General features: G+C 43.7%; 4 protein-coding genes across 9 annotated transcripts; 3 read left to right on the plus strand and 1 right to left on the minus strand.

Annotated features, from left to right (window-relative positions):
• The first annotated feature begins 413 nt into the window (after nt 1-413).
• ZBTB8A (zinc finger and BTB domain containing 8A) lies at nt 414-3,831 on the plus strand. Its single transcript, XM_071767728.1, has 3 exons — nt 414-1,454; nt 1,919-2,088; nt 2,509-3,831. The coding sequence occupies exons 1-3, from the start codon at nt 515-517 to the stop codon at nt 2,839-2,841; spliced, it is 1,443 nt and encodes a 480-aa protein (XP_071623829.1). The 5' UTR covers nt 414-514; the 3' UTR covers nt 2,842-3,831.
• A 2,486-nt stretch (nt 3,832-6,317) lies between these two features.
• LOC139807147 (zinc finger and BTB domain-containing protein 8A-like) lies at nt 6,318-11,363 on the plus strand. Of its 3 annotated transcripts, none has more exons than XM_071767724.1 (5): nt 6,318-6,423; nt 7,542-8,512; nt 9,443-9,612; nt 9,903-10,228; nt 11,233-11,363. In XM_071767724.1, exons 2-5 carry the CDS (start codon nt 7,570-7,572, stop codon nt 11,237-11,239), a joined length of 1,446 nt encoding a protein of 481 aa, XP_071623825.1. In that variant the 5' UTR covers nt 6,318-6,423; nt 7,542-7,569; the 3' UTR covers nt 11,240-11,363. The 3 variants fall into 3 exon arrangements, with proteins under 3 accessions (XP_071623825.1, XP_071623828.1, XP_071623827.1); XM_071767727.1 differs by having other exon boundaries at nt 10,084-10,228; XM_071767726.1 differs by lacking the exon at nt 11,233-11,363 and having other exon boundaries at nt 10,084-10,954.
• A 1,061-nt stretch (nt 11,364-12,424) lies between these two features.
• On the minus strand, nt 12,425-18,343 carry ZBTB8OS (zinc finger and BTB domain containing 8 opposite strand). 2 transcript variants are annotated; one of them, XM_071767739.1, is made up of 9 exons: nt 18,163-18,343; nt 17,924-18,025; nt 17,204-17,323; nt 15,791-15,815; nt 15,084-15,205; nt 14,770-14,852; nt 14,357-14,409; nt 14,064-14,100; nt 12,425-13,603 (listed from the first exon to the last, which is right to left on the minus strand). In XM_071767739.1, the coding sequence occupies exons 3-9, from the start codon at nt 17,289-17,291 to the stop codon at nt 13,517-13,519; spliced, it is 495 nt and encodes a 164-aa protein (XP_071623840.1). In that variant the 5' UTR covers nt 17,292-17,323; nt 17,924-18,025; nt 18,163-18,343; the 3' UTR covers nt 12,425-13,516. The 2 variants fall into 2 exon arrangements, with proteins under 2 accessions (XP_071623840.1, XP_071623839.1); XM_071767738.1 differs by lacking the exon at nt 17,924-18,025 and having other exon boundaries at nt 18,092-18,343.
• RBBP4 (RB binding protein 4, chromatin remodeling factor) lies at nt 18,295-26,479 on the plus strand. 3 transcript variants are annotated; one of them, XM_071767735.1, is made up of 12 exons: nt 18,295-18,685; nt 19,653-19,800; nt 20,424-20,569; nt 21,864-22,037; nt 22,791-22,906; nt 23,071-23,231; nt 23,355-23,481; nt 23,591-23,668; nt 24,748-24,824; nt 24,938-24,995; nt 25,087-25,197; nt 25,398-26,479. In XM_071767735.1, exons 1-12 carry the CDS (start codon nt 18,670-18,672, stop codon nt 25,461-25,463), a joined length of 1,278 nt encoding a protein of 425 aa, XP_071623836.1. In that variant the 5' UTR covers nt 18,295-18,669; the 3' UTR covers nt 25,464-26,479. The 3 variants fall into 3 exon arrangements, with proteins under 3 accessions (XP_071623836.1, XP_071623837.1, XP_071623834.1); XM_071767736.1 differs by having other exon boundaries at nt 18,531-18,685; nt 19,656-19,800; XM_071767733.1 differs by lacking the exon at nt 18,295-18,685 and adding an exon at nt 19,042-19,169.
• Nucleotides 26,480-26,655: the final 176 nt, after the last annotated feature.

Consider the following 26,655-nt stretch of genomic DNA (forward strand, 5'->3'; position numbering starts at 1 on the left):
CCGTGGCCGAGCGGCCAATTCGGGCGGGCGGGCGGGCGGGTGAGTGACGGCGGCCTCTGCCAATGCCGGGGGAGTCCCGGCCGGGCGTGCTGCGGCCGCCGGGGCTCCGCCGACGAGTCCCGTTTCTGATGCCTTCAGCGGGAAGGTGAGAGCCTGAAGCGGTAACGGTTTCTGGAGACTCGGGCAGGACCCGCAGCTGCTGGAGGGCTCCTGGTCTCGCTGGAGCATCCGTGAGGGCTGCGCAGCTGCCAGGGAGCTGCGGGCAGCCCGGCTCCTGTCCCCGGCTGCAGCCGCGAGTCTCTGCCAATTAATGTGTAGCGGCTTACTTGGCTTTTTTATCGCTCTTCTCTTCTTGGAGAAAGGCTTTTCATATCTTAATTTAAATATATTTGGAGATTTGAATAAGCGAGATTATTAGTAAAGATGTCAGATGTTGAAGTGCTCAATGCCGAAGTCAAGAATCTAATTATTTTCTTTGTGTTTTAAAGTGAGGCTTCAGTTCATCTTTTCTGGAATGGAGATTTCTTCCCACCAGTTTCACCTCTTGCAGCAACTAAATGAGCAGCGCAGGCAAGACTTGTTCTGTGACTGCAATATCCTGGTAGAGGGAAAGGTCTTTAAAGCACATCGCAATGTGCTGTTTGCCAGCAGTGGCTATTTCAAAATGCTCCTTTCACAGAGCTCAAAAGAGACAACTCAGCCAACAACAGCTACTTTCCAGGCATTTTCTCCTGACACATTTACAGTTATTTTAGATTTTGTGTATTCAGGCAAACTGTCCCTCACTGGTCAGAATGTCATTGAAGTGATGTCGGCTGCTAGCTACCTGCAGATGACCGATGTTATCAGTGTGTGTAAAACCTTCATTAAGTCCTCACTGGACATCAGTGAGAAGGAGAAGGATCGGTACTTCAGTCTGTCAGACAAAGATGTGAGCTCAAACGGTGTGGATCGCTCCTGCGTGTATGGTGCTGGCTGGAGGGCAGAGAGCAGCCCCCCGCACTCTCATGTCAGTCCAGACCAAGGGACATGTATGATGGGTGGAAGCACTTGGAGCAATTTCAACTACTTCCCGACTTCTCAAAGAAATGCCCAGCAGCAGCTGTCCAAACACGAGCAGCGGCAAGATTCCGTGAAGAAACCCCGGCACCTGGGACTGCAGCAGCCTTCTGACATTCCTCCCTATAAATCGAGCAAACTGGAGGAGAGGGCTGCAGAGCCCACTGGCCACATTGCTTCCTCTGAGGAGCAAGTTCAGCTTGACACAGAAGTAGCATCTCCTCATGTGGGATACCAGTACAGCCAAGGGGCTGATGTGATTCCAAGGAGCTTAGCTGTGTCACAGTCAGAGCATGAATCACCTCGGTCTTCTAGTAAATTGAAGTCTTCAAAAGCAGAGGAGCAGTACTCGGGCATGCCCTCCATTCTGTCTGTCATGGGAAGCTGGACTGAAGGTAAGCGTTATTTTTGATGCTGTAGGTGCACAATCACGTGTGAATAAGCTGTCCATGAGAAAATATGTATGTGTACCATTGCAAAAAAGACATCTGTATTGTCCAGAATGAGAAGTTTGGAAGTTTAACTCTTTTTTTCCAATAATTGTGGGTTATTGAAGTACCTGGTTTCTTAAAACTAGCCTGTCAAAATTTGTAATCTCCAGTGTTTCTCAATCTTCATCCTGCAAATGTAAGTTGTAATCTTTTGGGATATTTTTAAGGCCATTTTAATGCAGCTAATGGTCTCCTCCTTTTGTTGGACTCCTGTGTGGTTTGCAGGAAAACACAAGACTTTAGCACTTGAAAAAACCTGCGATAATATATTTTTTTAATAAGTGCTTTGCTCTTTGCATTCTGCTCTTAGAATGCCTTTATCTAGAGCATTACAAGACATGTTATGACTTAATGTAATTTTTTAACAGATGATCTGCCTAGGATGAGGTTCAAGTGTCCCTTCTGCACTCATGTGGTGAAAAGGAAAGCAGACCTGAAGCGTCACCTTCGTTGTCACACAGGAGAGCGCCCTTACCCTTGTGAGGCATGTGGGAAAAGATTTAGCAGGCTAGATCACCTAAGCAGCCATTTCCGAACAGTATGTATTTTTAGTAACTGCATTATTTTTTTAATATATAAAATCTGTCTCAGCATAATTAAAACAGTACAAGTGTATGGGGTTGGTAAGTTGACTGCCGTTTAAAGAAAAAAAAAAAAAAAGATGTAATAGAAAATGAATCTGGTTTTGTTGAAGTTAATTTGAAGTGTAATTTGCATGAAAGGGGATAAATTACTGTGTTAATTGATGGTTTGTAAAGGTACTGCGCTCTGCAAGTCCTGTAATAGCACTGAAGTGGCAATTAACAGCACCTGTGAGTGTTTAATTTTTATCCTGTGATGACTCTTGGAATGAGTTAACACTATCATATTTGATGCTACTCCAGCCCTACTTTTCATCAGCTTATAAAGCGTATCTTTGTGCATATATTACCCAATTTTTTCGTTTTGCTTTTCCCAGATTCACCAGGCTTGTAAGCCCATCTGCAGAAAGTGTAAGCGCCACGTGACTGAGCTAACAGGACAAGTGGTCCAGGAGGGGACAAGGCGTTACAGGCTCTGTAATGAGTGCTTGGCTGAAGCTGGAATAGACAGTATCCGCATTGACTTGGAGGCAGAAACACCCCTTGAGTTTCCTCAAGATGGGGATAAAGATTCCAGGTGGCACTATGGGGAAGACAACAGATCAGATGTGGAGATTGTGGAAGATGGGTCATCTGACTTGGTCATTCAGCAAGTTGATGACAGTGAGGATGAAGCAGATGAAAAGGAAGTAAAGCCAAAAATTAGGTAGTTGGGAGACAAGAATTAGAAATTCCAGGTCAGAGGGGGAATGTACTGTATGACCCCAAGCCTTCCACCAGCCTGTTGTCAGTGTGCAGACACAATGGTTTCTCTTGAACAGGTCCAGACTTGCATGTTTTGATGGACATTGATTCTGAAAATTTGGAACACAGACTGGGCTGTGTTTTAATGAGCACTGGTAAAATACTCTTTTTTAAAATTATTTCTAATTTTTTTCTTAAACCTCTTAAAAATGCCAGGCTGAGGTGACTGGTAGTCCTGCATCCACAGCATTGCCAGTGTCAGCTTCTCCAGGCTGATGTGAAGGAACCAGTCATCCCAAGGTTACTGTAGCTGGTGTTTTCTTTGTCCCCTGTTTCATCTGCCAATAGCGGTGGCAGAAAAATTTGTACAGTAAATATACAGTAGCATTAGAAATGGGACCAAGATTTTCCATCTGAAACTATTGACTACTCTTGTTTGTACTGATCTGTACTCGGTTGAAATTGATGAGTTTTAAGATGGAGTCATTATCGACAGATATTCCCCATTTGGTCACCAAGAGAACCTACTTTCCCCTTTTTCAGTCTGTACTATATGTCAATGAGAACAAGATGTATTGGAAGTTGTCTAGACATCATATTTGTAATTTTACCTACAATTATGCTACAAAGGATGAGCTGACTAATGGTGAAGAAACTTTACTTCTCTAACAAAATGAGCCACTTTGTTTTGTTACTGAGTGAGTTTATCTTAACCAGCACAGTAACCAGGAGAGAAGCAGAAGGATGCTCCTGGGGTGGTTTTACTCTGCATTTTTTTGGCAGACCTGAGTATTAATACAGCCTTCATCCTGTGATCATTGAACTCAGTGGGCGTGGGCTTAGAAAACTATTTATTTTTTTCTTTTTTACAACTTTGTAAGCATGTTTGGCTGAAACCTGGGATTAATTACAGAACAATCCCATATATATACAGTATATAATCTCTTTCCCAGGGATAGCTGAAGAGTTGCTATTTTATTTTTATTTGTGTAAAAACTGTATAGCCTTATTAGCAGCATCATTACCAGAGAGTGCATTTTCATTCCAGATTGCCAGCCAACAAATCTCTCAAATGACAGCTCGAGTTCTTCCTACTACATTCCCAGTGTAGGCATTAAGCACCCTTCCCCTCAAATGTGCCTGTTTGTATGCTCTAAGCAGATGAAAAGTGGTACTTTATTGCTCCTATAAAAATTATTGTCCATTGGCCTAGACTTGGAGAGGGGCTGGAAAGGAGGAACTTTAAAAACTTTCTGATGACCCATATGAAGTCATCTTTTCCAAAAGGAGACGTACACTTGCTTCAATTTTATGTTGGTCACAAGTCTGCAAAATGGACTTGATGTGAAAATAGCTGGTTAATTTCTTGGAGCTTGTTATTCCTACAAATGCGTGTTATAAAACAGCTAAGAAATATTCCTGGGCAACCTTAACTAAATCAAATCTAGAACAAAGAAATATATAAAAGAATATGGAATGACTGTGATCAAATTTCAAGGGAAAATGCTTGCTGAAATCAAATTTAATAGATTTTTCCATTTCCTTTTACATTAAACAGAATGCACAATAAATTCTAGGCATCAGTGCCTGCTGTCCTGGAATACAAAGAGGCTGGGATTAGTTTCTGTGTGTGTTTTGGGGATTAGATTAAGGGAATGGAAAATAAACTGCCACTCTAGGCCTGAAACCTTAAATGCCAACTGTAAAGGTGAGCCTGTTAAGTGCTTTTGTATATTTGGGGGCATTTTTAGAAGCAAAGGGATTTTTGGATCAATATTCAATCTAATTAGGTATTGTAAGAATATTAAGGACCAGATGCTTCAGAAGTAGATGTGAAGTGACTATAATGGGCAAATGGAACAATCTATCCATATAGACATTTACTTTTTAAATATAGGCAGATTGTTGATTTGCCTAGCAAAAAAGGATTTTCACCATTTTTATACATTATTCTCAGTAGCATAACTAGGTATCTATAGTAATCTTTAAAGTATCTTGTTAAGCTTGGAGTTCAGCTCAAGACTGTGATTCCCACAGGTCAATTATGTTTTGTATTTTACCATTTTTGCATTTGTTGCTCCGGTTTCAGTTGTTGTTCCCTTATTTTTGTATTGCAAGACAAGATAAATGTTAAGTGCCTTATATTTTCTACGTCCTTCATTTTACATAGCCAGTCATATATTATTCTTGTTTTTCTCTAAATGAAAGTAATCTTGTTTCATCTCCTTTCATTGCCTTTGTCTGCTTCAATCTCCTGTTTTGATCATATACTACTCATTTGCAGAAGTGACATTTTTGTTCTTTTCACAAGGATAAAGCAAAGACTTGGCTAGAGAAAGCCATGGCTGAGCTGATCTTGGTGTTGGCCTTATTCCTGTGGGAGGTGGGACTAGAGATGTTCACAGCTTCCCTACGAGCATCAGTTCTATGATTCCTGTCAAGCTGCTTTTTGCTTTTTTGTTTGCTCTTTCATCTTCTCTGTGTTGCTTTGAATGCTCTTACATACTACTTATTAATGCATGTTTTGATTATTCATTAGTTTTCAATACATCATTCTCTTGTCATTTGCTTTTCCATTCCCCATTTAATCTAACACTGGAGGGATGTCCAGTTCAAGAGACAATCTTTCTTATATTTTGGTCTTTTAGTCTGCAGAAATATTTGTCTTTGAACCTCAGATAGCGCACATGGGCTCGAAGCACTGTATCTTCAGTGCCATTTATTACTTAGATGGACCTTGGTTTAGCTGAAAAAAACTGAGGAGTGGCAAGAAAAAAAATCAGTATCTTGGCTTAGCTGTTGTACTAAAACACTTAAGGGCTTCCCTATCACACTCCAACCTGACACTTTTTACTGTGGACACGGGAACTGTTCTTTTACCACGTTCTACCTGAGCCTGCTTGGAGGAGAGAACGGCACCAGACAACCTGCACAGGCTCCTTCTTCGAATGACTCGATGGACAGTGCCTTGTCTTCTAATGGGTATCCTGATTTCATTTTCTTTTTCCATGCCGAAGAGAGAAAAAAGGGCAATCTGCCATATTGAACTCTCAGTACTTTGCTTTAGCAATACCTCCATTGTCTGAATACAAAACTTCCCCATTATAAAATTGCTGCTGTATCGAGTAATAGAATATATCCCACAGTGCAAAACTAGAGGTATTTCCCATTTAGGTGCTGCCTTCCTTCCACATACACAGATATCTAGAGTAGCCTTTAACAATAGCGATGCATTGTCCTGTGGAGCAGCGGGGCCTCCCGGACTCCATGCGGGTGTGGGAGGAGGCGAGCAGCCTCGGCTGTGGGGCGATCAGGCGGAAGAAGCCGCTGGGCTGCGCCTGCAATCGGTGCGTTGCCCCTTTAATTGTGTCCCCAGCCCTCGGGCGTCTCTGTCCAACGCCCACGTCAGCAAATACCTTTTGTTTCTCACGCGTTCGGGCTCGCAGGGCTCGGGGCTGCGGGACCAGCGCGTCGCCTTCAGCCCCGGGGACCCCGCACCCAACGCCCGCTCCTCTCGGATCAGCGGCAGCCGCCCGCAGGACCCGCCGGTAAGTGCCGGTTCTGTCCCGCCGGCAGGCCAGACCGGGCGTCGGGATTTGGGGGCGGAAACGGCCCCGGAGAGAGCCCGGCTGCGAGGTGGACAGGGATGAACCCGCGCTCGGCGGGCGCCGGAGGTTGGGGTGAGGCACGGCCCGCTGGCAGCCGCTCCCCGGAGCCGCTGGGGCTGCAGAGCGCCGGGGAGAGAGCGAGGTCCTTGGGCGCCATTTGCAGCCCCGGGCGCGGCAACAAAGGGGCTGCGCCGGGGCAGGAGCGGGCGCGGGAGGGACCACGCAGAGGGCGGCCGGGGCGCTGCCGGCGCGGGGAGGCTGCGGGCAGCCGGGGCGGGGGCGGCTCGGGCCACGCCGGGCGCTGGCAGAGGGGAGCGCGGCGGAGCGGGCGGAGCGGCAGCCGGGGCTCCGCACAGGCGGGCGGCTGCGGGCTGCACGCCCGACCCGACCCGGCTCGTCGGAGCGCCGGGCGGGCGGAGCGGAGCGGAGGGCTCGGGCGGGCAGCTGTGGCCGCGGCGGGAGCGGGTCGGTGAGCGGCGGGAACGGGAGCAGGAGGCTCCTCCGCGCTCTGCCGGGCGTGTCCGGCGCTGTCGGGCGTCCCCGGGCTGCCCGTGGCCGAGCGGCCAATTCGGGCGGGCGGGCGGGCGGGTGAGTGACGGCGGCCTCTGCCAATGCCGGGGGAGTCCCGGCCGGGCGTGCTGCGGCCGCCGGGGCTCCGCCGCCGCCTTGTGCTGTCCCGGTCCGCTCCGGGAGGCTGCGCCCATCGGTAACGAGCTCCAGCACGGCCTTTCTTCTGTCCTGGCACTCCCCACGGCAGACGGGACCGTTCTTTTTCTCGGTCTGTGAACTGTTCGTGTCTGTGTTGGTCAGACCTCAATTCGTTAAGGGTTTGCAGTGATCCTGCTGTGGCACCTTTGCGCCTCCTGCACAGTTGTTAAGTTTTGGGGTTTTTTCTGGTTATTATGCGGGGTTGGGGCTGCAGGGTGGCAGGAGAGACATTAGGAAGGGGATAACATGCACAATGTTCATGTTTCTGAAACCAGAGATCGCCTCTTTAAAAGAGGATTCAGCAACATTGGTTTAGATTGTCATGGTTATTCTTGAATTTCACTTTACAGCAAACTTTCCCGTTCCTCCCTGACTGGAATGGAGATTTCTTCCCACCAGGTTCACCTCCTAGAGCAGCTTAATGAGCAACGGAAGCAGGACTTGTTCTGTGACTGCAATATTCTGGTAGAGGGAAAGGTCTTCAAAGCACATCGCAATGTACTGTTTGCCAGCAGTGGCTATTTCAAGATGCTTCTTTCTCAGAGCTCGAAGGAGACAACTCAGCCGACCACAGCGACTTTTGAGGTCTTCTCACCAGAGACATTTATGGTTATCCTGGACTTTGTGTATTCAGGCATATTGTCCTTAACTGGTCAAAATGTGATCGAAGTGATGTCGGCTGCCAGCTATCTGCAGATGACAGATATTCTTAATGTCTGTAAGACATTCATTAAGTCCTCATTGGATATTAATGAAAAGGATCATTACCTCAGCCTTTCGGCCAAAAGCACCAACAGTGAACCCACTCACCCATCTCTTTATCGCTCAAGAAGGAAAGCAAAGAGCAACCCAAGGCGTTCCTGTTCAGTCCCAGAGGAAAAGACTAACATGGTGAATGAAAATTCCTGGAGCGGTTACAACAGCTACCTGTCCTCACAGGTGATTCTGCAGCGGGCAGAAACACAGCTCTCAAAAAGAGGGAGAAAACAGAGCACTACAAGAAAACGGCGCAAGCACCTCGGACTGTCCCAGGGCAGGGATTGTGCACAGCATAAATCACACAAAGCTGAGCGGGCCAGTGGAGACTGCAGCACATCTGAGTCCAGTCACATCTCTCGGGTTAGAGAGGAGGCTAAATTTGATGCTGAGAATAATGTTGATCATGGATATAATCATGACTCAGAAGCGGTACCGAAGAGGTGGTCTGTTGAGCAGCTAGAACAAGAGCTCTCAAGAACTCCTGAGTTCATGGAATTAAAGGCAGAGGAACTCTACACCTCAATGCCTACAGTTTTAGGTGTCATGAGTACTTGGAATGAAGGTAAAAAATACTGCTTAGCAAAATTTGTCTTTATTTGGAAGAATTCAGGTGACCTTTTGGAGAGATTTTTTATGGCTGCATGAAAACCAAAATGTTGCCTGGAGTTTTAGATTATCTAGTCTATGATAGCACCTAACAGAATGAGAGGATTTGAAGCCAGAACAGGGAGAATCAGAGACCTTGACTCAGGTATTCTGTAAAGTTAAAACAACAGTTGGATCAAACTGATTTGGCATGTAGAATTTAGTGAAGCCTTGAGAGCTGGAATTGACTTGGGGACCTGGAGGATCGAATTTCTCCTGAAATGTCCCCAGTACCTGATAGTGACTGAGGCATCCAAACAAAATCCAGGCTAAGTCCTTCACAGCAAAAGGTCATATCACTGTAAGGAGGCTGCATTTCCCTTTAGGTCCCAACCAGCCCAAACTTTGTGTGTTCGGCCACACTCCGTAAAGCATCTAAGCTCTTGATGGTCTAACAGTGTATAGCTGAGATGGTGGAATAAAGTTCCGGGGTATATCTTTGTGTCTGATCCTTTGGAAACTGATGTACTTATATTTTATTATAATTGCATATTTTTAAGCCTTTATGTCCTACTATATGACATAGAAACCGTAAATGTCTAAGCTATGAACTCTTACGTGCTGGAAGAGGCAGATACCATGACTGTATATTCTGTCTCTGTATTTATGATCATCTGTGTGTCTAAAAAATACCTTGAGTAAGAAAGAATTCACTGTCAAATGTCTGTTCTGTATATTCAGTCAGAAATACTGGTTTGGGGGGAGATGATTTTTTTGGATTTTTCCTATTTAGCAGCAGCCCAGAGGAAAGATGAACAGCAGTCGATTTAAGCTGAAAAACACCCAAACTACCCCATAAAGAAAGACAGCTGATACTTGACCTTTTCCCTGTGTGTCTCTGTGACAGGTGACCTACCTCGGATGCGATTCAAATGTCCCTTCTGCACACACACGGTGAAGCGACGAGCGGACCTGAAGCGGCACCTCCGGTGTCACACTGGCGAGCGGCCGTACCCCTGCGATGCCTGCGGGAAGCGGTTCACCCGGCTGGAGCATTTACGGAACCACTTCCAAACGGTACTGCCTTGCAATGGCAAGAGTCAGCCTAGGGAAACAAAAAAACCCAAACCAAACCCACTGGATTTCACTGGTAACAGCTGTTCAGTCATTTCTAGAACAAATACCAGGGAAGGTTCCTAGCTGCACGGCAACTCGCGTGGTTTAAAGTGACAAATTTTAGCCATAATTTTTTTTTTTTTTTTTTTTTAATGCTGAAGTGAATTTTTTCTAAAATAAATAAATAAATGAAATTTTTAAAGTCTGCTTTTGGATGAACACTGATATTTTCAAATTTTAAATCTCTCTAGATACACCAAGCTGGCAAACTGATCTGCAGAAAATGCAAGCGTCACGTAACTGACCTAACGGGATGTGTTGTCCAGCAAGGAACCAGACGCTACAGACTGTGCCATAAGTGTCTGGCAGAAGCTAATTTTGACAGCATCCCTGATGATTTAGATGCAGAACATTCCCCTACCTCCTCCACAGGAAACAAATGTTCCAAATGGGCTTTGGAGGAAGAACAGAAATCGGATGAAGAGACAATGGAGGAGGAACCGTATAATTTGGTTGTCCGACATGTCAATAATGATATTCCAGATGAGGCAGATGAAAAGGTGAAACCAAATCTTAGGTAGATATATTTGTGTATTTGTTACTGGTGTATTCAAGATTAAATTACTTGTGTCCTACCGACCAATGCTGGTTTATTACTTTTACTAAAATGAAATAATGCTAAAATTCTGCTATAAGAAGCAAAATATGGACTACAAAAGAGGGGTTTATATGTACTTACAGACCTGCAACAATGTAACTACTTCTAGATATCATTCAGAAGGTATTTTTTATCTGGAAACTATTTAGAAGAATTAGTTTATATTTCATGAAAGAGTTGCTCAGAGCTCCTGCTCATAATCAAAGTATGAACTGCTTTACGGTTCTACAAAAATTGGATACAAAGGTATGGATTTTTAAGAAACAAATACCGATAATTTGCTTTAAAAGGTATTACTACAGTAAGCAGCAAAGAAATGTAACACATTTTGTTGTGGCTGCAGTTAACATGTAGATACACTTCAGAAACTTCCTAAGAGAAGAGTAAAGAAAACAAATAGTTTTCCCTGCTGAAGAGCCTATTTATCAGAGGTTTGTTTTTTGAGAGAGGATACTGCTTCTTATGGTTCAGGAAAGCATGTACATCTTTAAAGAAGACACACAACCATAGAGAGTAATGAACAGCATTAGTAGTGTACTTGGATAGTAGGAGTTTGCCTTTTGAGATACACCATGGTTTTGTACTGAATTTTAAACAAAGATACACTAATATGGTTCCAATGAAATAAAAGCCACTGGAAGTACAGTTGTCAGATTTTTCTTCATTTTTATTTCCCAAAGGTTTATGCAAGATTTGCTCAAAGTCCTGTTTATCTCATACTAAGATAATAAAGAGGATGAGTCCCTTTAATTTCTGTGGGTCACTTGGGGCTTTAGAAACTCTTTCCTGCTTATATAAATTTAGGATGTTTAACAGGTGCATAAAAAAACCCATTTGTTTATAAGGACAACTTCCATTAGCATAAGCAACCTTTGTAATTCTGGGGTCCATTCAGTTTTTATAAAGTAATCTTTCTTTTCCAGTCATTAGGGTCAGAGAACCTCCACTTGCTAGAGAAACTGAAAATGCTTACAACTAAAATGATTTAAAAAAAACAACCATGACTCAGAGAATGCACAGGAGACCAAGAGCTGAGACTGGCATTCATAGAGGTGCTCTTGATGAAGAGCCACTGCTTGTTCTCATTCTTATTTTGTGCTACATTTCTTTTCCTGTTAGCAGAACCCAAAGCTGATGTTACTGCCAAGCAAGCAAAAATTCCCTGTAGAGAATCTGAGAACAGCTGTATTGAGTCCCATCAAGGTTCTCCCTGTCTCCAACAGTTGCCATTCAGATACCTGGGCAAAAGTGAGAACAGGGCAAGCCTGTAAAATAATTCCCTAATGCTCCCCCAAACTCCAGATTTTTTGAGCTTAGGGGATTTTATTAATGTGAGATTTGTATGTCTAATGCACATCTTAACCAGATGCTTCTCCACTTTACCCATAAACTCATCTAAGTGTCTACCATAATACTAAATTTCCTTAGACTCTGGAAATTAAAAAAGATGAGTTTAAGGCCTGCTTTGTAAGTACTTAAAAAATACTGGAAACAAACTGACTAACTTACTCAATTGGAAATGTATTTCTAGGAAGTTCCTGTCACGATTTCTAAAAGCAGAACACTGCTGCGTTACTACAGCCCGTGACTGTACACACAGGGCACCTCAGCACTTCCACAGTTACATTTTAACTCCGTAGACTTTTCCTCCCCCATTTCGGGGTTTGAGCAGACCCAACGCCTCCACGGCCGCCGCCTCAGGCTCTGTGGAGAACAAAGCCGCCTCAACTCGACGCCTGATTGGCTACCCGCAGTCACCTGACCCGCTCAGCCAAGGAGCCGCCCGCTCGCCAGCCACGGCCCTCGGGGCTGCGGGGTTCGCCAGGTCCAGGGGAGGCCCAGAGCCACTAATTTCGGCTACAGGCCCCGCTTCTTCCTTCACAGTGCTGCAGCTTCATACGGCTTCTGCTGTAGTGGGCATGTGCACTCAGCAATTCAGCCCTAGTGAGGATGTAAGAAAAAAAACCTGTGAAAAGCAGGTACTTTCATACCGAATAGGTGCGTTGTGATTCTTCTTAGCAACAAAGCCTGCTCACCTTGGCAGAGAACAAAGCACAAATGTAATTCAGGGGTGTTAAAAAATCCACTGGTTAGAATTATTCACACACAGATGTGTTAAGTCTCAGTCCAGCTTTTATTGCAGCATTGAAGCTTTCTCAAAGGGGATTCTGTTCCTCAGTCAGTGTAAATATAACCAGATCTCTTTAAGATGACTTTACAAGATGGAGACACTCCCTCCAGAGGTGAGGCCCTTGCAGCTATGACAATAATAATAAAAAAAAGTCAGGCCAGCACTGACCATTCCTGCACTCCTCTCACCCTGAAACAGCAATAGCAGGAAGCACATTTGTGGTCCTGGGATTTTAATAAAAAATAATTGTGCTTTGTTTTATTTTTGAGTGAGCTGAAGTCCATAATTCTTTGGCACACACCCCCTGCATTGTCCTTCTAGAGAAGAAAAAGGGAAGCTGGTATGAATCATCTGCTTTTTAAGAGAATCAGTTTTCTCAAGACAGCTGGGAGTGAACCCAGAGTCTGGTGCATCCCTTTGCCACCTACTTTCCAGTGATAAAAGGTGCTATATGGATTCCATATGCATGGTCACATCCTTTAGGATTTCATGTGGAAATTTATTTACAGCAATCAGCACCACCTGCTGACATGACTTTTTTTTTTAAGGTAGTGGAAAACCTGTGGTGGGTTTTGTTGTACTTCCTTAGGTGTTCTTTTTTCTGCATTAAATATGATTCACTGAAGATATTTTGGACCTTTTCTGTATTATGGAGGAGGGATGTCACCCCTGAATTAGAACACTTAAATGTGCAAATGAAACAATGGATATGAATATTACCTCCTGCTACTCTACAAAAACATAGTATTTTAACTAGCAGCCCCACTAATTTCTCTGTTTAGTTCAAATGACCTGACACGTGTCAGCCTTTAACAGCTGACCACTGGCATTCCTGAGGACCTTTCAACCTACATATCTCTTCTTCACAACACCCTACATAACCCAACCAGTTCTTTTTTTTCCTGGCACGCAGGTATTTCTCTGTCTCATCATCCTCAAGTCAAATCCCAGGCTGTCATTCCCTTCAGTTACTCCCTTCAATTTGTGACTTGAATTGGCCAATTCCTAAATTATTTCCATGGGGTAACACTTTTGCCAGCCTGTGACAGTATCCACTCAGCCATGCTCTTCTCGCTTTAAATATCAATGATGACAAAAACTTCAGGCTTTTCATCTTCACAGATCTGCATTGCTGAGTAAGTTATGGCTTTCACCTCCGTGCCCTAGAGATAAAAGACACAAAAGCATGGATTTTCTAAATGGCACCCCTTCTAGGAGTTCATGATACTAAACAATACTTATTACCTTCCACAAACCCTACCCAGTTTAATAGTTGCAAATTGTATTTGTTCCAGTAAATAAGAAAGTTGCCATACTCATGGCAGGGACTTCTGTGAAAACCAAACCTACATGCACATTTGGAATATAAATTCATTTACTGGGTTATCAGCATCACAAAAAGAAAACCAACTGTTGTGGTTTAAGGAAGAGGAAGCATCAGATGCTCAGGCCAACAGTTTCAGAGAGGCATTCACTAAAAAACAGCCAGAAAGTGAGACTTTAGGGTCTGTGGTACCACCCAGACATGTTTATACCTGGATCTCTTGAGAACTCAGAGATCTGATTTAAAATTCACCACCCCCCCATCCTACCCCTGTCATGTACAAATGAACCACTGCATACCTGAGGGTGTTTGGGTAAAGAGAACTCTTCTCCCCACCTTTGAATGGGAAAAGAGGAGAGGTGGTTGGAATTTTGGTAGTGTTTATCAATATTATAGTTAGTTACATTTACGAGGATAGCACAGTGAGATTTTAATTTAAAGCCTCAAAGAAATTAAAAAAGAAGCCCACAAACCACTTTTTATAAAGCATCAGTGAACTCCAGTACATCACAGTATTTCAGAGTGGTGACTCTGAAGGACACACGCATTTTCAGTAAAGCCATTCATTAATCAACTGATCCTTTAAGCTCACCCAATTGATCTTATTTTGAAATGCATTCGGTCAATGTAAAGCACTTTCACCTCCTGCAGAGAAAGTGAGAGAAGAAATGTCAGTAAAATGCTCTATCTTCAGGTACAAATTCCCAGAAAATCCCATTTCCAAGTGTTCCCTTCCACTGTTTAAATGGAATCTAAAGAGAATCTGAGCAGCCTCAAAGAGATACTACTGATACTTGGAACACAAACTCTACAACGTCAGCTGATGATCAGTGTTTGTGGTAACAAAGCTTAACAGTTTGCTTCTGAAGTCTTCCTGCCCTGGTATTTTCAATTCTCAATGTGTTGTGTCTCTTTTTTTCATACAGTAACATAGCATTCAGAGCTGGTATTATCAGAGAATAGCCTCAACCTGAAAATGGAAAAACACCAAACTAGAACACTTACCCTGGGTATAAAGAACTCATTAGCACTGAATTTATACAGCCACTCATCCAAGAAGTGGAAGAGAAGAGACAACATGTCATGTCCTGTGTGGTTGAAACAGAAAACTGTCAGTTGATTATCTCTGCAAGAGCACCCAAACATTTTTAAGAGTAGGTCAGATGTACAGCTTCTGCACTACTAGAAGATTCAGATTAGCAATGCTTAATTCTATTTCAATTAATTGCAACAATACTACATGTAAAGCATCAAAACTTTGGTACCTTTCTGCCTCAGGTTTCATACACTTCCAATATAAAAAGTCAACACAGCCTCACCTTCTGCCTCTACCTCCACTGTATCCACAGGCTCCACAGTCTCTGTGTCAGTCATGTAGCCAAACATGGCCATAGCACACTGCTCAAATGCTTCTTCCAAAGTGTCTCCCCAGGCATGTAGCCTAAAAAGACATGGGATAATTCACTAGACCATAACAAAAATGGGAAACCATCACTTTTGGAAAAAATATCCCAAAGTATTATGCAGGTAAGAAATCTGAATATGAGAACTAATGCAGAGGAAATGAATGAACAAAAATATTTGCTTTTCTACACTTATGCTATTGGCAGATTAGAGAGATTTTTCTTTTTGAGGTTTGTGAGAAGAGCTTCTTGGGAGAATATGGAAAATAATGTTTTACCGGATAACAAGAAAGCTCTTTCCTTATATGGCTACTTTATGTCTGTAAAAGTGAATTACTCAGAAGAAATCTGGTTTAAAGGGAAAAGATTAAAAGAAGATAAGACATTTCCAAATAACAGAGGCTTAATCTGCATCACTAGAGGAATTTACATTAGAAAAGAAACCAAATGAGATTCTATGCTCTGCCAAAGCAGAAACAAAACTGACCATCAAAAACCCCAGTGTGTGACATTTCACAGTTCTGTAAGGTGAACATTTGCAACCAGTTTTCCCCAGATATTCCAGATTTATAGCAGTGCAAGTAACAATAATCCGTCATCAAATCCCAGTTGCTCACACTTACTGCACATCTGCTGTGTGATCCAAATCTGAGGGGGAAGGAAAAAAGAAAAGGCACAACATTATCAAACTTGTTTTGCCAATCAATCTTAAAAAGGGGAAATAAAATATTGTTGTTATAACAAGAACTTCTTGCCCTCATTTTCAGATGTGAAACACTGACAATCTATTTTATATTAGAAAAAGCACAGGTGGAATCTTCAATTATTTCTGCCAAGCAGGAAAACAATGCTTATCATAATGATGTCAGTGCCCTGTGTGTACAGAGCACTGTGTGCAAGGCATAGCTGTTGTAGCACAGCAGGAAGCCTCTTGGTAACTGCAATAAAAAGAAACTTTGACCAGGAGTAGGGAGTTTTTTGCTGAAGTCTGCAGGACTGGAAATTATTCATGCAGAGGATGAGATTTGCAAATATTTCCAGCTCATCCAAGAAATATAGCTGTCCACACCCAGAAACATTCATTATGCAACTGGAGAACTTTTCTTAGAAGTGCATAAAATAAAATAGAAGGCAATGTTCATCACTGAGGTAGGTTTATCATCCCAAGCATGTAGCAAGTTTTACATGAACATCATTTTATATTCACTCAGAGGAACGAGATAGATGCAAAATTACACCAGGCTGTTAGAAACAGAGCCAGGTTGGAATGTAAAATAAATGCCATGCCATGATAACTCTAACTGAAATATTATTCTGATGCTATTTAGATCATCCTCACACCATTAATGGATTCTCCACAACCGTCTCTAAAGCAAACAAATTCCAGTGGATATAAAAGAAGAATAAAACCTCTGCCAGACATGGAAACAGCATGACTATTGTAATATGTCACTGTACTTCTGCACTGCTATCAAATTAAGATCTGAACACACCCTAAAAGTATATATTCTAACAGAGTAGCAATAACTGTCCCTCCTGACACACATGGCTGAAATAAAGAACAGTCACACACTGTACAGTCTCCTGGGAGCACCAGCTTAAGCTACACCTTGGGCTGCTACCCACTGGCTTGACATGTACTCAGAAGACATTCCAGGGGTGGGGAGATATAAAGATCTTTCAATATGGCATGTAGGAGAAAAAGCAACACACAGAATGCTAATGTAAGTTCCTGTATAAAAGAGGTAGAATAATACACTACCTTGCTAAGAAATAGCTTGAAAGGGGGAAGTTGTCAAGGTGTGATTTAACTAATTAATTTCCATCATGATTTCTTTAGCACCCGTAATAACAAAGGCATTTATCTGTGATAAAGTTGTAGATATCTCTTTTAATTCACCTACAGATGCACCCCACAGCCTAAATACACAGAATACCTGCATATTAAAAAACCCAAATGCACCTACAAAGCATCTTCCTCCTGCTCCTAACTGCACTGTCACAAGAACACTGCATCAAGATGTAAAAATACTCACATTCATATTTCTTGTTGAGTGGAGGGTACTTGGCTTTGATCACCTTCTGCTCCTCTGTCAGGTTGTAGTCTCTCTCATCAGCTGCCATCACTGCTAGGATGAACACTACCTCACTTCCTGCTGGAAGGAAACCTGTTAAACACCTCCACCAGACCCTCAGCCCTGAGCCTGCCCTGCCTGCTGGGGGAGAAATTGGAGAACTGACGCCCAGTTTGGGTATTTTCCACTTGAAAGCAGCTTGATAACAACGGCAGACAGGCTCAGGTATTAAAAACATGATACTAAATGCACGCTATTTAACTGGTTTGCTATCAGAACTCTCTGGGAGACGGTGGGAAGTACAAGTTTCATTCATCCAGTGAAGTTTGCAGACAAAGTACTGCCTTTGGCCCTTCCCAAGTAAACCACATTTCCCCTCTCTTTCTTTGTACACTATCAATCATTTTACTCATCCACAATAACACCATTATAAAGAAAAATAATAAGCCCACTGGTACATTACAGAGCAGTCTGCAATTTGAATTGCCTCCAAACCCCAAGATGTGTCAGGAAGGAAGATCTATAGCCTCACATCCCATTTTTCCACAGGACAACACAGAATTGCCTATTTCTATATTTCAGGTAAGTGTACAGGGAAGTTGCAAAGAGAAGTCTGAAACTGAGAAAACATTGCTCCCCGGAGGGAATAAAGCGGGATGAACACAGACTTTGATTCTATACCTGTCACGCTGTGCCTGAGAGCAGTCAGATCCGTGGCTGATCCCGCCGGGTTACCCACAGCAGCCCCCTCAGAACCAGCTGCATCCCAAGCACGGCTCAGAGCTGGGAAAAAGGGAAGTACCTACTGATTATACATAATTAATAACCCAAGAGCACGCTGAGGATTACCCCGAAGGTTTCCGAGCGGCCCCGTGAGGAGCGAGAGCCGTGAGGTCCAGGCCCCGGCCCCCACCACACACCATTCCTCTCCCATTCCGTTACGGTGAACTCGCAGCCTTCCCGCCCCTAAGCCGGGGCCTTGTCCAGGAGCCGCCCCCGCCTACAGCCACCCCGGAGCCGCTGGACCCTGTCGCTTTAAGAACCGACCGAGGGCCGCCCGCCGCCCTCCCCTCGGAAAATGGCGGCTCTCAGGGGAGCTTCCCCAACCCCCCCCCGGCCGCCTTCTTCCCGGCTGCCCTCCCACGTGACCGCCGCGCGCTCTCTCCCGCCCCTTCTCCCCGCCCCTCGCCTCTCGCTGATTGGGGGCGGTCGCCCGGCGGCGGGCGCTGATTGGTCGGCGTTGGCGCGCGAAGGGGCTCGCGGCGTTGGCGCGGCAGGCGGTGGGGGCAGGAAACAATAGAGCCGCGGCCGGAGGGCTCAGAGCAGGCAGCGCAGGCACCGGCCGCCCGCCCGGCCCAGCCCGGCCGAACCCGCCCCGCCTCGTTCCCCCTCGTTCCCCGCAGTCGCCCCACTGCCCCCGCCTCGACATGGCGGACAAGGAAGGTAGGGCTCGCGGTGCGGTGCGGTGCGGCGCGGCGTGGCGTGGCGTGGCGCAGGCCCCGTGGCGCGGCCTTCTCTGCTCAGGGCCCTGTGAGGCGCGGGGATCACCCCACTCCCCTTCTCCCTTCCATAGCCCCCTCCTCGCTCCGTTCCCCCGCCGTTGGTCCGAAGGGAGCGGGGGCAGAGCCCGCTGGCTCAGAGCGGGAGGGAAGGCCCGAGGCCCGGCCTGACGAGGCGGCCACGGCGCTTGGAGTGGGGGGGTGGCCGCTCCCGGAGCCCTCCCCCCACCCCTCCCGCCTTTTCGCCCTTTGATCCTTCCCGGCGGAGCGGGTTTGAGTTTACCGAGCTCGGAACCAGGGAAGGCGGCCGGTGGGAGGCTGTGCCCCGCCAGGGGTGTGGGCAACTGCTGCTGCAGACAAAGGGATGTCATCGGCCACAGCCGCGTCCCGGGGGGGCTCCCGGGGATCCTTTGCTGTCCCCAGCGGAGGTTGGTAGCAGATGGTGCGAGAAAGTGCGTGAAAGAAGCGAGGCAGCAGAAGGGGCCTTGGAAAACTGGATATGGGGAACTGGTAGGTCAAGGTTGCATCTAAACCGGTCTGTGTAGCAGCAGCTGCTGGGCCTCCCCTGCTTTAACATCTTCACGGTTCTGTTTTTTTCCTCCACTGTACCCTGGGGCACTAAGCATCGGGGTTTTACGATGCTGCTTTTGTTGGGATGATGAAATTTTGACATCGTTAATATTAATTCCCAGCTGTATATCCAGAAACAAGGATTAGCATGTGGAACAGAGGGGTTTTAATCACCTAACAACCACTCCAGTAGAGTTGTTGTAACAGCAAACCAGGGTGTGATGTAGTTTGCTCCATCTCCAGAGCCCACTCACAATTGTGTAAATAAATTCATAAAGGCTAATTATGTCTTTTTTTTTTTTTTTTTTTTTAAAAAAAAAACAACAACAAAACATTTTCAGCAGCCTTTGATGATGCAGTGGAAGAACGTGTGATCAATGAAGAGTACAAAATATGGAAAAAGAATACCCCCTTCTTATACGATTTGGTAATGACCCATGCTCTGGAGTGGCCCAGCTTGACTGCTCAGTGGCTTCCTGATGTAACAAGGTAAACTGATCCTTTTGTATTTAATATCTTTTTCAAAACACAATAAATAATAAAGTTAAGATCACTTGTTAAAGTGAGACAGATTGTGGTTCCTTTCTGTTGCTTTTTGTACCCTTGCCTTGCCAACAGCAAGTTGAGAAAGACTATGAACACCAGAGACATCATCCATAGAGCCATTTCTGATTTGGGAAAAACTGTCTTCTGTTTCTGAGAAGATGCTTTCACACATCTACTTCCCATGTTTCAGTTCTTCCAGCTTCACACTCCCCTTTAATAAGCAAAAGAATACTCCAAAATAGAACTAGATATAATTCCTGCACAACCACCCTACTACCCTGAGCTTCCATAACAATTCAGTCAATGTTCATGGCCCTCAGAGTTGTGCTGGGGAGGAGCTGTTAAGGTCTCTTAAAGGAAAGGATAGGAGTCGTGGTCTGCCAGAATTTGAGGTTGAGATCTTGAGTTATGGCAGATTTCCTCTAGAGGAAGTATGTTTGGTGTTGGAGAACAACCTTAACTTAAAAGAATATTACCAATATTAGACACTGTCATCAACAGCTGTTGTAATCAGCTGGGTGTTTGTGTAAACTCCTTTTGTTTCTCATAACTCTCTTCCCTTCCAGACCTGAAGGCAAAGATTTCAGTATCCATCGGTTGGTCCTGGGGACTCACACCTCAGATGAACAAAACCACCTGGTGATAGCAAGTGTGCAGCTGCCCAATGATGATGCTCAGTTTGATGCTTCCCACTATGACAGTGAGAAAGGAGGTGAGAGACCAGAGGTGTGGGCCAGAGGGAGTGTTAATCACTTTTTTCCTTCCTTTCTTAGTATTCTGCTTTCCTTAAAGTTCAGGTAGCAAAGTTCAGCTATTATTTCCAAAGTAATAAATTTATTTCTCAGTGGTACCCTTTCTTATAGACAAATGTGATTTTTTGTTGTTGTTGTTGTTGTTGTTGTTGTTTTTTTTGTTTAATGTCTTACTAATATATAGATGAGAAGAAACAAAAAAAAAATACAGGCTTAAAATTACAGACTTATTACAACAGCATGTGTGTGGCAAAGCCTCACCTCTCATTCTCACCAGGAATTGATATTGAATTTCCTGGTGTAGTGCTTGTTGGTGTTTTTCTTATCACTTTTGCATTACATGAACTCTTCCAGTAAGTAAGTCACTCGTGTAAAAGAATATTTGATTACAGAGAAGTGTAACATTTCAAATTCTCTTCTCTTGTCTGAATTCTGCTGCCTGGTATTTGTGCCAGCCCCTTGTGAATAAAAAAGATTATTGTGTTTTCTTCAATATCAGAGTTGAGTTCCATGCTTTCTGTAATCTCAGTTTGCTGTCAGCATTGCCAAGTTAGACATTTCTCATTTTCACTTGGTTGACTCAATCTTTCCACCTGGTGAAAGTCCTCAGTGATCCAATGTTTGCTTTTTTATTTGCTGGAAGCCTGGATTGTGCAATTAGTGTTTTGATCTTTGGATTTCTTAAGAGTTATTGATGGATACAGTGTTGCTGCTTCCTTACTTCTATGTTATGTCTCTACTTTAAAACCAAGCAAACGGGAAGCCAGCTTATTATACCTGAACTCTGTAATTTTGTGAAATGCTAAGTTACTGTTAGTTTACTCCATAAGATAAATTAGCTTTAGCAAATTAAATCACAGTCCCACATCTAAATGCAGTCCAAAGTTTTTAACCAATTTTTGTTCTATTTCCAAGTGCAGTTACAGCACATCTCTTTCAAATGTACAACACATCCTCATTACAGATTAAGAGTTTTAGAAATTGTAAGTTCAGGGCTAATGTTGTTAAATTACAGTAAAAACAGTAAAAAAAATTCAGCAGGAAATGTTCTTGAACTTAGCCAAAGTTCTGATATTTTCCTGTTACAAATTCAGATGTTTAAAGCAAGATGCCATGTAAGAACTGCAGTTTTTTGGTTACTGCTGTTATTGTGACTCTGTCAAAATAAGTGCTTGGTAGTACCAGCCATCTGGATCTTTGTGTCTTGCTCTGAAACAAGCTTATTATTTACAAGTACTGAATTCTTCTTTCTAGAGTTTGGAGGCTTTGGATCTGTTAGTGGAAAAATTGAAATTGAAATCAAGATAAATCATGAGGGAGAAGTGAACAGAGCACGTTACATGCCACAGAATCCCTGTATCATCGCCACGAAGACTCCATCCAGTGATGTCCTTGTCTTTGATTACACCAAACACCCTTCCAAACCAGGTGTCTGCTTCTTTTTTATGTCTGTACTTCAGAGATCAGCCAGCCTTTTCCCTAAGAAAATGCTGATGTAGTGAAAAAGAGGTCAAAAACTTTTGTGGATTGTATATTATTTGTGATTTTAGATGAAAGGCTGGATTTAGTGTAAAAGTTTATTTTATTTTGCAGCTTGAACAAATGTATCCAATATGTATCCATGCAGAAGCAGGCTGTGTTTCCTTCTGCTGTTCTGTCATTTTGCTGGATGGGTTGGTAGTTTTGAGGTGGTGGAAGGTAGCTTTTTGAAAACTGCATGGCTTGTTGGGTAGCTGAGCTGTTGTTCTGCTATCCTGCAAGGATATTAAGAGTCATTTACCAATGAACTTGTCAAGATAGTACATGTAACTACTCCTGCCAGTCATGGGGAGGATCAGCCAGTTGGGGATGATGAGAGGAAGAAAAATACCTCAGGTCCTCTAGCACTAATTTAGAATGTTCCACTGCAAGCCATCCAGCCAAAAACCATAAACGTAGCAGCTTGGAAGAAATAAGAGTGTGTTTTTCTTAAGCTAAGAAGACAAATAGCTCTATGCTGTCTCAGTGCATCCTCTTTTAACGAGGTGATTCAGTTGGGGATAATGCTCAAAAGGATAGAGAGACATCCTGTGGAAAATGTCAGAGCAGTTTAGGAAAGTAGAGGAACACTTAATGCCAGGTGTTCCAGGATAAGCTGGAGATGATGTTCAGCACTGGAGTTCTTACACCACCTCTTTGCAGACCCTTCTGGAGAGTGTAACCCTGATCTGCGTCTTCGTGGCCACCAGAAGGAAGGCTATGGTCTATCATGGAACCCAAACCTGAGTGGGCATTTGCTTAGTGCTTCTGATGATCATGTGAGTACTTCAGGCATAGCTGAGGTACAGTCTGTACTTGTGTCCCTTGGCAAAGGTGTTTGGTTTTGTGGGAATTTTTTAGAGGGAGAGGAGGTGAAGAGAGTGTCAATCTAAAGATGGAATTTTTAAAAAGTTTTTTGGTTTTTTTTTTTTTGTTGTTAAAGACCATTTGCTTGTGGGATATCAGTGCTGTTCCAAAAGAAGGCAAAGTGGTAGATGCAAAGACCATCTTCACAGGGCATACAGCAGTGGTGGAAGATGTATCTTGGCACCTGCTCCACGAATCTCTTTTTGGATCTGTTGCTGATGACCAGAAACTCATGATGTAAGTGGGGTGATGCCTTGAGCAACTGAGTGCTTCTGTCCCTCTTGCTTTCCCACATGCTCTTTAGTCTCTCAGTGAAATGGGATGTAAACCTTTGTTTTAATTCCATGTTTTTCCCTACAGTTGGGATACTCGGTCAAACAACACCTCCAAACCCAGTCATTCAGTGGATGCTCACACAGCTGAAGTCAATTGCCTCTCCTTCAACCCCTACAGTGAGTTTATTCTGGCTACAGGATCAGCTGATAAGGTACATCTACACAAACTTTGAACATAGGTGTTTCTTTTCTGGTGGGTGTGGGTGTGTATGTTAGTTACTTCAACTAAAAATATTTTTATGTTGGGTTTTTTTTCCCTAGACTGTTGCTCTCTGGGACTTGAGGAACCTGAAACTGAAATTGCACTCTTTTGAATCCCACAAAGATGAAATATTTCAGGTATAGTGAAAAAAAAAACTTTTGTGCACAAAGACTTAGTTCTACTTAGATGTCTGGAAACTAACATAAAAAACCCACATTCTTTTCCATTGTAAATTTTTATTAAATGTACTTAACTCATACATTCTTTCCTCTCATCTGCTTATAATTTTCTGGCTTATTATTGTGAAGCTGCGTAGGGCTCTGTGTGGGGTAGAGCTCCAGTACAAATAAGAGTGTCCAGAAAGGAACAAGTCAAGAACTTTAACCCCCCCAGCAGGGTGAAATGCTGGCAGTGCAGAGGGAATGTAAATTATTCATGGCAGCAGACTGAGGCAGGAAGGCACATGGGAGTGCTGCAGAATTTTCGTTCTCTCAGCTTGTTCCTGTAGAAAGGTGCCCATTAAAGGAGATCACCAGAATATCCTGTGAGAGCAAACAGCTGCTAATTTTGTGGGTGTAAATGTAGAATTTTAACATCCTGAGTACCATGTGCTTAGTAGATACAATATTTCCATTTCTAACTCATGCATTACTTGGAAGAAAAATATGTGGAGATTATTTTTGGTAGAAGAATTACTTGTTAAGACTGCAGTGATCTCAAAATTACACATGAAATCTTGAAATGTCAGGTTGTGTGCAGAGTTACGTGTTCTTTTCTAACCCTGTGATCCTATTAAGTGGCATGTTTTGGAGGGATTTATCTCCAGCAGAAGTAGTAAATGTGAGCTTTTGGGCAGCTAAGCTTAATTAGAGTGATTTCTTTTGATGTGGAAACCATACCTACTACTTAGGGAAGCCATCATTTATATTTGTGCAATCCTTGTTAAATTAAGGAGCTGCTAATATCCTTGAGAGCTGTTTGCACTTCATAACATGTGGGCTGTGTTGGAGGAAAGGTTTCGTGAGTACTTTTTGGGTGCTCAGTGTTCACAGACCTACCTTGTGCCTTAGGAAGTTTTTATTGGGTGTATTCCTATTTCTGTTTGAATCTTCATAGAGCTTTCATGATCCAAAATGCAGTGGTCTTACTTGTGAGTCTGTGCCATGTTAGAGATTCTTCAGACTGACTTCCTTTCCAAATTGATCCTTGTGTGCAGGTTCAGTGGTCTCCCCACAATGAAACCATATTGGCTTCCAGTGGAACTGACCGCAGGCTAAATGTGTGGGACTTGAGGTAAATCCCAAATTAGTCACCTTGTCCTGACAAAATATTACTGATGAATTGCACCACACTTCAAAAACGACCAAACTAACCCCTACCTTTTCATCTTTCCTCCCTTTGTCCAGTAAAATTGGAGAAGAGCAGTCCCCTGAAGATGCTGAGGATGGTCCCCCCGAGCTGTTGGTGAGTCTGAGTCTCATTGATGTTTTGATGTATTGCTCATCTCTGCCTTGTAGATTTGTAAACATTGTCCTTCTTGTTTCCCCAATGCCAGTTTATTCATGGTGGTCATACTGCAAAGATCTCTGATTTCTCCTGGAATCCCAATGAACCCTGGGTAATTTGTTCTGTATCAGAAGACAATATCATGCAAGTCTGGCAAATGGTAAGTTGATTTGGAAGAGGCAGATGAGAGATGATGTTGAGCTGTGCAGATTCCAGCATTCCTGGTTTTATTTACAGCTCCCAGTGTTGTGTGCTTTATAGCACTGCCTAAATCTCAAAACTTTGAAGTGCTGTAGCAGCTGGAATCTTGCTCAGTGTGGTGGTAGATGCTTCTTTAGTTCCTCTCTCTCTGTCTTGCAGGCGGAGAACATCTATAATGATGAAGACCCTGAAGGAAGTGTGGATCCAGAAGGTCAAGGGTCCTAGATGACAACCTTTTCCTGGTTTTAGTCTTTTTCCTTCTCTTCCCTTTCAACCCTGATACTGACTTAACACTGGTTTTGAGACACACGTAGACTTTGTGTTCAGCCATCCTTCTGTAGATGCCACCAACAGGCTTTTTAACCCAGACACTGAATAATCCCTGAGGAAAGGGCTCAGCCCTGCTCCTTGGGCAGATTCTCTCCAGCCGCCTCTTGCTCTCAGGCTGGCTGTCCTGGTTTAGCTGCCGTCACCACACAGAGCTAACTTGGGTTGGTTGTTGTTTCTTCTATTTTTTTAGCTTGGTACAGCTGCAGCTTTTGCTTAATTTAAACAAAAATTGATGGGCTTGAGCTGCCAGAGTGGAGATGAGCCAGTGGAAATGATATAAGTGTTAATCCACTGACAGTTCAGAAATAAAGTGTGGAAGGTTTTGTCCTCTTCAGTGCAACTCAGAAGTCTTGGGATTTCTTTGATTGATCTGGTGCAGATACAAACCGGACTTGCAGTTTCTGACTTGAACTGAAATTCAGTTTCCTTCTATATTTTTTGGTTTCTACTGGTAATTTTGGGGTTTTTGTTCCTTCCTTCCTTTCCCTTTTCTCCTACCTGCTGGGCAGCAGCAGTTTGGATTTGTTAGCTATACTTGCAGAGCATTGTTCACCTTCCATGTGTTTTGCTCTCTTATGTGCTTCTTGAGCTGTGTTTTCACATAAATCTTCTTCCTTTCTGTGAAATGGTTTTTAAAACTTGCGGCCATCAAGTTGTAAAGGTTGTATGTTTTTACCAACTGATGTACCACTGATGGCATACCCAGGAACCTGAAACAGCATTGGCAGCTGGTATCTAGAAAGCAAATTAAACCTGGATAAACTACTTTTTTGGGGAGTTAGTTCTTGACCACTAGTTCCTGCACATCTTCACTTAGGGTGTCCTGTTGTACCAGCAACCTGTTACTCTCCATGCTCCTGATAACTAATTGCGTGTAACTGCTTCAGATGGAATAAATTTTTCTACATAAATGCTCTGAGTTTTGTGTTGGCATTCTCCTCTTGCAGTAGCTGTTTTGGTGAGAGTAAAGTGGACCTCTTCAGGAAGCAGAAAAAGCAAAGGAATGGTCTGTACCTGCTTGTGTCCTGTGAGACCAGGTGCTGGTGTGGATATCCCTTAGTTTGTTAACATGTGGGTGCTTCTCCCC

This window comes from Heliangelus exortis, chromosome 24 (genome assembly GCF_036169615.1).
Source record: "Heliangelus exortis chromosome 24, bHelExo1.hap1, whole genome shotgun sequence".
NCBI classification, from domain to species: domain Eukaryota; kingdom Metazoa; phylum Chordata; class Aves; order Apodiformes; family Trochilidae; genus Heliangelus; species Heliangelus exortis.

Bases quoted from the DNA above. Each gene is read 5' to 3' on its own strand.
- ZBTB8A (XM_071767728.1), top strand. From the start codon at position 515: ATGGAGATTTCTTCCCACCAGTTTCACCTCTTGCAGCAACTAAATGAG. The intron at 1,455-1,918 runs GTAAGCGTTATT...ATTTTTTAACAG, and splicing joins CATGGGAAGCTGGACTGAAG to ATGATCTGCCTAGGATGAGG. The intron at 2,089-2,508 runs GTATGTATTTTT...TGCTTTTCCCAG, and splicing joins TAAGCAGCCATTTCCGAACA to ATTCACCAGGCTTGTAAGCC.
- RBBP4 (XM_071767733.1), top strand. From the start codon at position 19,106: ATGTCATCGGCCACAGCCGCGTCCCGGGGGGGCTCCCGGGGATCCTTT. The intron at 19,801-20,423 runs GTAAACTGATCC...CTTCCCTTCCAG, and splicing joins TGGCTTCCTGATGTAACAAG to ACCTGAAGGCAAAGATTTCA. The intron at 23,482-23,590 runs GTACATCTACAC...TTTTTTCCCTAG, and splicing joins CTACAGGATCAGCTGATAAG to ACTGTTGCTCTCTGGGACTT.
- LOC139807147 (XM_071767724.1), top strand. From the start codon at position 7,570: ATGGAGATTTCTTCCCACCAGGTTCACCTCCTAGAGCAGCTTAATGAG. The intron at 8,513-9,442 runs GTAAAAAATACT...TCTCTGTGACAG, and splicing joins CATGAGTACTTGGAATGAAG to GTGACCTACCTCGGATGCGA. The intron at 9,613-9,902 runs GTACTGCCTTGC...AAATCTCTCTAG, and splicing joins TACGGAACCACTTCCAAACG to ATACACCAAGCTGGCAAACT.
- ZBTB8OS (XM_071767738.1), bottom strand. From the start codon at position 18,176: ATGGGAGAGGAATGGTGTGTGGTGGGGGCCGGGGCCTGGACCTCACGG. The intron at 14,410-14,769 runs GTAAGTGTTCTA...CTTTCTCTGCAG, and splicing joins ATGAGTTCTTTATACCCAGG to GAGGTGAAAGTGCTTTACAT. The intron at 13,604-14,063 runs GTATGCAGTGGT...TTTTATCTCTAG, and splicing joins CTTTACCCAAACACCCTCAG to GGCACGGAGGTGAAAGCCAT.